The sequence below is a fragment of the Fusarium oxysporum genome, chromosome 1 (genome assembly GCF_000149955.1).
Source record: "Fusarium oxysporum f. sp. lycopersici 4287 chromosome 1, whole genome shotgun sequence".
Lineage (NCBI taxonomy): Eukaryota > Fungi > Ascomycota > Sordariomycetes > Hypocreales > Nectriaceae > Fusarium > Fusarium oxysporum.
Genome location: NC_030986.1, coordinates 2280440 through 2291743, shown reverse-complemented (window position 1 = coordinate 2291743; position 11304 = coordinate 2280440). Strand labels below are relative to the sequence as shown.

The 11304-nt window shown below is 48.6% G+C and overlaps 3 protein-coding genes across 3 annotated transcripts; 2 read left to right on the top strand and 1 right to left on the bottom strand.

The window, feature by feature from the left end:
* Window positions 1-331: 331 nt before the first annotated feature.
* On the top strand, window positions 332-1057 carry FOXG_00212 (uncharacterized protein; the record flags this gene model as incomplete). Its single annotated transcript, XM_018376402.1, has 3 exons — window positions 332-455; window positions 513-588; window positions 688-1057. The coding sequence occupies 3 exons, from the start codon at window positions 332-334 to the stop codon at window positions 1055-1057; spliced, it is 570 nt and encodes a 189-aa protein (XP_018231957.1).
* An 880-nt stretch (window positions 1058-1937) lies between these two features.
* FOXG_00211 (uncharacterized protein) lies at window positions 1938-3494 on the top strand (the record flags this gene model as incomplete). Its single annotated transcript, XM_018376401.1, has 2 exons — window positions 1938-3107; window positions 3135-3494. The coding sequence occupies 2 exons, from the start codon at window positions 1938-1940 to the stop codon at window positions 3492-3494; spliced, it is 1530 nt and encodes a 509-aa protein (XP_018231956.1).
* Window positions 3495-6018: 2524 nt separating this feature from the next.
* FOXG_00210 (uncharacterized protein) lies at window positions 6019-7199 on the bottom strand (the record flags this gene model as incomplete). The annotated part of the gene is made up of 4 exons (XM_018376400.1): window positions 6019-6101; window positions 6607-6705; window positions 6760-6788; window positions 7093-7199. 4 exons carry the CDS (start codon window positions 7197-7199, stop codon window positions 6019-6021), a joined length of 318 nt encoding a protein of 105 aa, XP_018231955.1.
* Window positions 7200-11304: the final 4105 nt, after the last annotated feature.

Here is an 11304-nt window from a genome sequence, read left to right as displayed (position 1 = left end):
CGCAAGTGACGGCACCTGCCCAGACAAAGCCAAAGCCAAGGGACACAGAAAGTTAGCCTGGTTAGCTACTATCCGCACCTGCCCAAACTCTGTTGCTGTTTCTTTCCCATCGTTTAAAACCTACTCTCCGCCTCGTCTTTCTCCTCTCTTCCTTCCCCGTTCCGTTTGCATCAGAAGACCTCTTGACCCAAAGCATAAGAAGGATTTCAACCTCAATTCTTCCACTTGCAAAATCAACTTCTCGCAAAACATCGATTCATCATCGTTCCACTTATTGCACCGCCTTCATCACGATAATCGTCTCACAATAGATCCACAAACATTATTCACGATGCGTTCATCTTTTGCCCTCCTCGCCATGGCCGTCTCGGCCGTCTCGGCCCAGTCTGTCAAGGACTACAAGAGTTCCCTTGACATGACAATTGACCCCAATACTGTGGATCTCGCTACCAGATGTACGTGCTGAGAATAGAAAACTCACAAATGTTCACCGGCGTGCTAACATTTCACAGCTTCCTGGTGTGGTGACAGCAGAACACCTGTGATGCTCTTTGCAAGGACGATACCAACGAAAATAAATGTACCGAGGTATGTAGTGCTGTTCAAATCACTTTCTCGTCAACTTGAACGATGCTAACACTTCATCAAGAACGATCTCAAGTGGGAATGCACTTGCTCCTCTAACAGCTCGACCCCCGGTCTCCAGTACTACACCCAGACCATGCCTACCTTCATTTGCCAGGAGCTCTTCAGCCAGTGCATTTCGCAGAACACTGGCAGCCAATCTGGTCAGAGGGAATGCACTTCCAAGATCGACGACAAATGCGCCAAGCAGAACCCCCCTAAGGACGTGGTCAGCGACGACAACGACGATACTACCAGCACCGCTAGCGACACTGCTACTACATCTGCCACTCGTGCCTCATCGGCAGCTACTGGCACTGCCGAGTCCGTGACATCGACGACATCCGATGGTTTCGCTGCCCCTACCATGGCGCCAGCGGGCAGGGGTGCGGCCGCCGCTGTCGCTCTCGGCATGCTTGCCTACCTCATCTAAGTGTTGGAGGTTGAAGCATGAGGTGCTGCTTCAGCAGTGCTACGGCAATATCCTGGCTCCCCATCACGTGCCACCCTTGGCCGATGAGTAACAGGTCAGAGCCTACCCCGTGCACCGTTCTTCACTTCTCTTGCCCATTTTATTATACAATACACCTTTTCGACGTGCAATGCGATACCTTTTGATGAGTTTAAGACCCAACGATGTAGCTTTGTTAAAGCTTGGACGAGGTAATGACACGCTTCGGCGTACCGACTGGCGGATTGAAGGACCGGGGGTGTTGTGCGCCTTTCATGGGGACGACGGAGAGGTGCACTGGCGAGGGTGGCGATTATTTGTTTATGCTTTGCAATTCAATACGTTCATAGCAAGAGGCGAAAGGAGTAGGAAAACTCGATCACTTGGAACAAGACAAAGAAACAATGGCTTGACCTTTCACCCCTCTGAAAAACCTTTGGACTATGGATATTGTGCCAATTCTTTGTGTGATTGTACACCGAATTGCCGGGATGTTCTCTCGACCCAGCGTGTGTTAACCCTCTGAGTTGCCGAAGATGGCAACTTTATGTCTTGAAAAGGTCGCCTTGGTAGCATGCTAACAACTAACGAACAGGAACCGAACTGTCTCAAGTCATGTACATATAAAGAGTCGATGCCATCTCCGGGTCCAACAATCTCAAACAGCTCATAGCATCTGGTATCGAAAGTCGAGGATTGAAGCATTATACATTTTGGTAACTTCGGAACAATAGAGCAGGCTCTCTGTTGATCACTCAAGCATAAGGACCATATTTGAACATGGGGAAGCGGAACATTACTACCAATACTCGGAATCAACTTGCTTCCGAGCAGAAAGCCAAGATGGAGCCTCGCGTTACCAATGAGACGGACCATAAGCACGACGACCAAGTATACTCGGCCTCCGCGCGCCAGCTTCGGTTTTGAGCTAGAATTCCTGGTGCCTCTAAACCCAAGGAAAGTTGAAGCAGACGACAGCATCTCTGGCCTTGCGCCAGTCGCGGGCCACCTTGATGGCGTAACAGCAGTTTTAGAATTGCCACGAGATCATAATTTCTATGCAAGGACGGTAGAAGCGAGTTACGTCCCAAAGAAGTCTGAAACGAAGGGATATCCATGGATCGTCACGACAGACGGGTCAGTGTCAGAGTCTGGAACAGAATGGAAGAATGAGGCCTATGCGTGGGATGCTGTGGAGATAGCAAGCCCACCGATGTATGCTTACGATGAGGCATACTGGCTTGTGTCAGTAGTTGTTAGACTTTTGACTAATAGCTTGCGTCTTCGGGTCAATACCTCATGTGACTTCCATGTTCATGTCGGCAACGGGCCCCATCAGATGGACATGCATGCGTCGAGAAACCACGCGGCCCTCCAGTGGGCATCCGACCCGGTGCTATCTACTCTCCATTGCCCAGCGCGAAGTTTTGCTCGTTACTCCAAGTCTATCCGACGCTTTACTGGTATTGAGTTGAGTGACAACGTAACTGCAGATATGGCACGGCGAGAAGTCACGGGGCTGAATTTTATACCTCGATATATTTCACAGGCGAGGAAACTCGGAGGAGATCCTGTTGCTTCTAGTGTGACACTGATCGAACCTCTTCGCGAAGCCCGTGAGAAGGAAGACGATGGAAGATTCCTTGATCCTGAGTGTGAAAGTGATGATTCCGACTACGAGTGCGAAGACGGTAAACCTTTCGATCGACCAAGGAAGGCCAAGGGAGTTCGGCGAGAAGTTCGTTATATGCCCCATGTCAGAGAGTTAATCAATCAGGATAAGGCTAAACAGTTAGATGATGAATCTAACTGTACCCGTCGTGATCTACCTCCACAGCTCGATTTTCCAGCCTCCCAGTCAACCGCTTCTTGTAGGTCATCTGATGGCGTGCCTTTGCTAGACGAGCAACGGAAGAAACTAAAGGCTGTATCAAGGCAAGCGGACATCCCGTCACCCGTTTATGATATGGATCATGACAAAGGTGGTGATGATGATGACTCACTGAAAGCCTCAAAGGTTGCTTGGAGAGGAGTCACTGAGCTCCTGGCCTGAGACGTGGGTGTGCATCAGGCCGCACATCTCATGTGTGACAATACCACTTTGGAGAAATGTTACAGTTACAACTGGAAAGTTCAGTTGATGGGAGAGATACCGCCCTTGATAAGAAAGGAGACTCACGGCACTGTCGAGTCTCGGCTCGCAGCCGGTAGCCTCTATGCCGAATGGATCGTCACCTGGATTAAGATACAGTGTCGTATGCTCGAGTGGGCACGAGACGCGGAACCTTCACAGCTCATGCGTGTCATTGGCAAGCTCTCCCGGGACAACGTATCTCGCGAGTACACATACGATATCTTAAACTTCCTGAGGGATCTCGGTGTGTATACAGAGCTTTCAGGAGCGTCTGCTCAGAGCTGAGGAAGCATGGTTCGAGTGCACGATGCTGCAAGTACGTGGCTCATCATCTTACTCGGGAGCATCATCTCATCCAAAGTCTTGGCCTGCAGGCTCCGATAAGCAGGATTCGGGAGACACTTGGGGAACTCCTGATCAAGACTGGGGAGGTGAGTGGCAAGTTGCCTTGGATCCAGATTTATCCAGCCTTTGGTGAGGAATTGGACGACAAGTGTCGTTCAATAGAAGTTAACTGGCTCTCCTATTAGATGGGCATGATAAGCCAAGTTGCTTATGTGTTTTCTTTTTTCCTTTTTTTTTTTTTTTTTTTTTATTATCATGGTTGAGTTGTTTGGCAGGGTACCTACCCCATGAGTTTATATCTTCATTTTCAGTTTAAATACAACAACCAAACTATACTAGATCAAGCAAGCACTTTACATGGCGAGATTGAAGAAAGAAGTGATAGTTACAATATGTACAGAATGCACCTAGAGCTTCATTATGGTTCGGCTGACCATGAAAACAATTGCTCTGTTCCTTGGAGGTATCTTACCCTACATAAAGAATATGAATCAATGCCCTGGAAAGAAGTGGACTCACCGCCTCTTACTACTTTGTCCAGCCTCGACTCCTGAAACACAAGTATAAAGCTTGACGACATTTATTCATGGCATTGCAGGTTTGTGGCTTGAACTATTCTCGGGAATAACCTGGGGAAGGGGAGGAAGACCGTTGGTGCGTGGCTTGACGAGTCATTCATCACTAAACAAGCAATGATCAGTTGCACAATGAGTTAGAACAGGAATCAGATTAACGCCTCCAAAACATTGCGGCCCTCGAATAATCCCAGATACAGTGGCGTCTAACATACTGCAACACAATGTAACATGACACATTTTCACTCTGATCCTCTCAGAGACTGTGGATATGACATCAAGCGTTGGTTACCCTATACACGGACTGAGCTCCATAGCCGAAGCAAAAATAAGAGTACGTGGTGTACATTGTTGGTGGCTTATGAGGGAAGTAAAGATATAATAATATAGTGACCCCAAAGTGGCATGGTCTGTTTTATGCAGAATGAAGCAAAATACAACCCTACACGGCGATAGCATTTGTAATATCAAACAGTTAAGATCGTGATGGATGCGTCAAGTCAAAGTCCAATACCAAACTCGGGTAAAGTTAACCACTGGAAGGTCTTGACGGTAACTGAATCGAGATTCGGGCACGGATCTGACCGGAAACCGATAAAAAGAACAACGATATGAAACACAAAGGCTCAGGACTGGTGAGAACTAAGCAGACACGCATGAGGCCATGGTGGTATTGGGCTTATAGCGGGCTGTCAGCAACGGCATGACCTGGCAAAACTCGGCTGTCAATAGTCGTAGAAAAATAAAAGAGCGGCATTTACTGAAAGAAAACGGAACGCGAAGAGGAGGATGATTTGGTGGCAACCACACAGTAACTCGCATGCCACGTTTCATGCGGCCAACTTCTGCGACCCTAGGTTGTATTCCAGGAACCGGCTCAGGAACGGCAATGGACCAACAGATTGCCTTTAACCAGCCGTGACCTACTTTTGAGGCCTTCTACCCTGCCTCAGCCCTAGAAGATGTTTGTCGTACGGAAGCAAGAACCTTGACCACGGCCTTGGGATGCGAAATAACAGGACGATCAAGGTTTGTGCCATCCTACGATCTGCTGGCACCGCACACGGCTTGTTCATGGCTTCTGCAGCTGCTATTTGTCCAAAGATCCCTGCCTAATCACACAAACCGGTGAACTGTCTTTTGTGCCTCGTGCTGGGCTGTTGAAGAGCCGCATCGTCTTGTATGAAAAGAAGGAGTCTGTGTAGCAGAGACTTGGCTAAGTTGGGCCGTAACGATCAAGAAGCAGTGGTCCATAACCCTCAACTTCACGGTGGGTATCTTGTTTTGTGTCTCTGCTGGATTGGACCGAGGGATGATATGTGAATGCGAGTCAGCTTTGAGTGCATTAGCTAGGTGCATAGGTATTGCCGTAGAGATGGAGACCAAAGCCAACCAACCCTTCCTGTGGCAAGGAGAAACGGGGCCCTTTTCACAAAAGAGACATATACCTGAAGTTCTGTGAGGATTGTGGAGGAGTTGACACTTGAACGGTCTATTCTTGGTGTACTTGCGTGACCTCTTGACTGCAGTAGAGTTGTAAGTCTCGAATTAGCCACCGTGAACGAAATATTGGTGGAGAACTGGCCAACAAACGCAAGCCAACGCAGTCCACTCCGGTGCAGAGTGTGCATCTTCGAAAGAGCTCAACGATCGTAAAGAAAGCTGTTATGGTCCATTGCTTTAACGGATTTAATGAAGCATCAAAATTCTAATAAGCCCCGGAAAACACAGACCACTTTCTTTGAGGACGGACTCATCATCTTAAGCAGGGATGATGCCTGCGCCGAACCCTGCCAGCTTAGTTTAGCTTGCCGCAGCCTCACAACCGTGCAAAAGCCAAGACCAGCCACAGCCATGGAAAATAGGCATTGAAGTGGTCTCTTTATTTTTTATACCGGTAGTCTTTCTTTCTTGTGCAGCTTACTCGTGCTTGCGGCTCTCGCGACGTTGGGCACACGACTCATGCTATGGCCTGTGTGTATCAAAACATGTTCGTAGAACAGGAGTGTTCGTTGCGTGCAAGACATATACTTGAGATACCTTGTTGGCTTGCGTAGTACCATCTGTCACTGGGTCCGTTGCTCATTGACCCCGAGACCTCCGTGAGTATCAAGTGATAGGATCATCGGCTTATCTTATCAAGGTCATAATTCCCAAGTTTTCCGTTCAATACCAATGCCTTAGGCCCTTTGTCAAGAAGCCGCAGGGTCTCATCGCATGCGGATGATTGCATTGGGATGGACAAGCGAATGATCGCTATTGGAGGAGAATATGCAAAGCCTACTTGCTGTATCGATGGCAGATTAGAAATCATTGATTGTCTGAAGGTTGATGAAGCGAAGGATCACCGTACATACATTAGTAAAAGCCGACCTGACCAAGAACAATCTCACGTCTCGTCGGGACCCGTTCGCGATGTAATGTCAAGGTGGAGCAACCCGGCGTTTGAAACGGCGGGGGAGGAGAAACACACACACTGAGTGGGTTTGCAATGACGCTGATGTGCTCTCGGCTGTGAACTCGTGGGCTATATCCCTTGTCTGGTATCAACGGACATGTATGTGTGGTAGCATCAGCTGTAGGACCCTGGAAGATGCAGTCATGTCCCATGTATGTACAAACATACCTACATAGCATGAAATTGAGAGTGCAGCCATCGCTTTGTTATGGTTTGTTGCGTTATTTTTATGTCGTGAGACAGGACAGGCAGAGAACTCAAGTTCAATATAAACCACGGCAGCCTCTATATAGCATAGTTAATAAGGATGCTAATATCGTCGTCCTGGTACCAACGGCATGAAGAAGGACGGGGAGAGTAGCCACCGAGATGACCCGTCTATCGTTCCATCCAACATATTCTGATGGGAATCGCAAACCCTGCATTTTGATATCAACTCCATCTGTCCACTCATAATGATTCTGCTTAATGTTGAACGTGTGTAATACATGGTAATTAAACTCACCCGCTCGATCCTGTCACGGGCTCAGCCTCGTGCCGCACGTGGACCAGCGGCAAGAGACCATCGGGGGATTGCTGCCCCGAGGCTCTCGAGCTACTACTGCAAGTCATTTCTTGATGGTGTCGTCATGATCTTAAAGGAGAGGGCCACGACGAATGGCACGACAAGGAGGATGCGGACTTTGGTCTTGAGAGATTCTTCCAGCCCCGCCCAAGTCGCGACAGAGGAGAACACCAATAGGTGTCGAATTCGACCAACCAGCGGCCGACCCTGGACCTCAATCTTGAAGGTATGCCCATCCTACCCCTCACAGATTTTGCCATGATCAGGAGGGCTCGTGCCTTGCAGTAGAACTGCGATCAGGCAGGTAAGAAAGGGCTGGGCGTGGCTGGCTCTTCAGCCCATTTCAGTTGAGGTGTGCACTTCTGGCCAACCGAGGGCCTTGGTCTCAGTCGCCCACCACCTTTTTTTTTTTTTGGACGGGTTTACTGTACTCCGTACAGTACAGACCAATGCACAGCTGGACGGCAGCAGAGAACCAACTCATGGTAGTAGCGGTTCGTGGGATGTGGGATAAGAGGCTTGGCAGGAGCCCCGATATCTATCAAAGTTGGTTACGGTAGTGGTAGTCTCATCGAATCCTCAGTACGGTAGGCTTGCCTGTTCGTTTTTACATAACTAGTGGCCGCAGGTTGTTGTAAAGCTGACGAACGCGCTGAAGCAGCTGGGGCTCGTCCTGCCTCAAGATCTATTTCTGAAGAAGCGGTGTATGCTGTAGGAGTTTTTAATGGAAAGAAGCTCACCAACATCCTTCAGACCTGAACCAGGCATACCCCTGTTTGTCCTCTCCACACTTGAAATGGACATGGGCAGGGATCTAAAGGTATAATGGTTCATCATAACCCCTCCAAGCATCCGATCTCAATACTGGCCAGCAAGTGGCATTGCTCAGCCTCTCAGGTCATGAGGCAACAAACTCTGTAACAGCGACATGCATGTTTGGTCGACAGTTGGGTGCGATGCACCTTCAAGGTTGCTTGACGTCGCTTTCAACTGACTGACTCAATGTGCAATTGATGCTCTCTGAGGAGTGGAGAGCAGTTGGCCAGAACTTGAAAAATTGAGTTGCGGGAGAAAGCGAAGCCGATCAATTAATTGCCTGGTGATAAGTCAGACTCGTCAAAAAAGGTGTTGCGCTAGAAGGAAGAATCCCCCTCTGAGACCGGCACCGGACAGAAGAGGGTTAGTCGCAGAGGATCACGGTCAGAGAGAAAGGGAGAGAGAGACTAACCACAAGATCTGACTGTGTGCCGTCCCGCTGATAGGCTCTTCCCGCCCGTTAATCACGGTATGGTTTCGCTTGGCTTCTCGGAGGCCATGGCTCACTCGGGTTAAGCGAACGCTTGGACTTCTGGCCGTTTGTTTCGTTTTCCCTTTCTTTTGTCTGGCTTTTGTTAGATATGCCAGATGCATCACCATCGCGATCGCGATACTCAGTCTATGCTCTGCATGTAAGACACATAGATAATGTATTGTCACGAATGAGGTGGATTGCGCCAAGTAAAGGGGCTCTGAATCATATGTCACGGAGTATCAATGCAGCCGAGTGAGTATAGTGGTGAACCCCAAACGCCATTCTCGATTGAATGGGCCCGCTGTAGGAGACGATATAGCGGTCTGTATCAAGAAAATGCTCACTATCCAGCTAGCGCATATGGTGCCGACACAAGAAGCGGAGGTGGACCAGGTTCAAGGTGGAGTTATCTTGGAAGTTGTTTGTTCAGCTGCAGTAGTGGCGTGATCCGGTCAGGAACCAGGAACAAGCAAAGTCAGGCACAGGAACAGACTTGAAAACCCGCAAATTCCGGAAGAGCCTCAAAGTGAACAAACGGTTGTCGTTATGTGCTCGGGAAACCTTTTCCCTTTATATTGGTTTGTGTTACTTTCTGATGAGCGTAACGAGATACTGATTTACTATCATGGCTCAGGTTGAGTGCCGTCTTGGTTTTGTTGCAATACCTTGCGGTGGTCTACAACCGGACATGACAAAACTTGGCTTTTGAGGCGGTGACGGCCGGAACGTCGAAAGGTCAAGAATCTGAGCCTCAAAGTCTCAGGCCGTCTTATTAAGTTCGTGTTTCAATCGTTTGATCTGACCGTTAAATGCTAATTAGACTAGATGATTAGATCTATTGTGTGCATTCAGCCCAATACGTAATGACGGACGACTTTAAGAGGTTGGGCCAGGGCTGGCGGCAAAGGGGTTCGACAGGGGCCTGGAAGCTTCCCACGTTGACAGCCAAACGGTGAAGATGATAGGCCCGTTTATTGTTCGATGGCTTACCAGCCAGCCTGCCTAAACAGGAAAGCTTGTGCCGGACAGGTCAATATCCGTCCAAGATGGTAACAATGGCTAAAGTTCTAGGCCAAGGATGTTCGATGGGATTTCGTCGTGCATCCCGATTTGGCATCTTGTACGGTGACAGCTCGATCGAAGGGATGATTACTGAAGCAATGACAAAATGTAAAAGCGGCCTCGTATTTTCATCGTGACTTGAAGCTGTTCACCATAGATAGCATATATTGTTGATGAGGATGATCGAGTGATAGTTTGTAGGTCGATGGCAAAGTAAAGATATTGTCGGACAGCAGAACAAGAATAGGCAGGTTGCATAATAAGCAATGCTAAGCTCAACGAGCGGACGACTCTGTGCCTAGCCAACAGATAATGCCGTCTCTTGAAAACGATCTAGGCGCATGGCTTGATATCTCCGCGAGCAAAAGAAGAGTACTTGTCTGCTGCAGGCGTTTCAGCGCCATTAACCAGGTTTTGCTTATGTGTAGAGGCTTTGGGAGGTAGATAAGTGATACTGTAAATCCCTATGATTTTACACGGGTACTTCGTGTTCCGTACAAGTCCGATTTTTGATAGGCACGGTGTCAGTTCGCCGGCCCGGTTGATTTGTCTCGGTTCACCTGAGGTGACTTGTCATGCCGAATGAGCCATGATAAGAATGCATTGTACGGTGACAATGATTGACAAGGGTACAAAAAAAAATGGTTCGTGGAAGGAACGGCATAATTCTCTAGGACACAACAATTCATCAGCTGCTGCCGAGTTCACATGGAATAAGGCCGCACGTATTCGTGAAGCTATTTTGCCGAGTCGCTATCCCTCATATTAGTGTGATCGTAGAGGGCCGTGGAAGGAGATCATGGGGAGCTATTGAGCGTGAATAACCTGATTATCGCGCGTCCCCATTCTAGACCGCATCGTCGACAGGCAAGACGAGACGTGACGAAGTGAGACATGGGCTTCATGATGGCAGATGAAAGACAACGAGCCTGATTTAATCTCAGCACATTCCAGCCGGGTCAGGCGAGGCCGCGTTTTCGAGGACATCGGCAACCTTGCAAGTAGCCATCTGCTCCCTTGCAGCCCATGCCATCCTACCAGCGTGACCGCACCATTACCTTGTGTGATTAGAGCGAGTGGTGACATACCATCCATCGTTGATGTAGCGTCCATTTCTGGAATCGTGGGTGAGGAATTAACCGAGGGGCCCGAGCCGTTTATTGTCTTTGCTTTTTGTGTGCTTTGATGGGATGCGTCTATTATGGACGGGCTTGACTGGTGAGTGGTGAGGTCTGGAAGCAACCGGTTTTCGTCAATCTCCCTTGCTGAAAGGCGCAGATGCATGTTCTGCTCAGCTCAGCTGCATGCTTGTCTTAGACCCTTGGCAAGACCGGACTAGTCTGTGTCCGTGATGTTAGACTAAGAGAGAGACGGGTTGATATGTGAGGGGTTCAACGAAGAGGTGGTGAGGCTCCAAATCCGGGGGATCCTGGCATATGTCGATGACGGTGAGTTTTGAATGCAAGTCTGAGGTTGGTAATATGTAAAGCATGATGGAAAAAGGGATGAGACATGAAGTCGGTATTATGTGAGGAAAGTTGGGAGTCGGCTTGCTACTGCCTCGTAGATCGAGATATTTCAAGGAAGGAACTATTTACAGCAACTGCCAGGAATGGATTTGGCGTAGAAATGTGCAAATACAGTACATGGCACAGCAGTTCCTGCCGCTCTTATCTCTACGAAGCAAATTATAATTTATGAGGGTTCTATGCGAGACTCTCCTGTAAGAGAGTTCTTGATACCTTAGTAGGTATAGAGTTGAGGTGCGTTGATAGCACATCAAAGTATTTCAGGTTGTT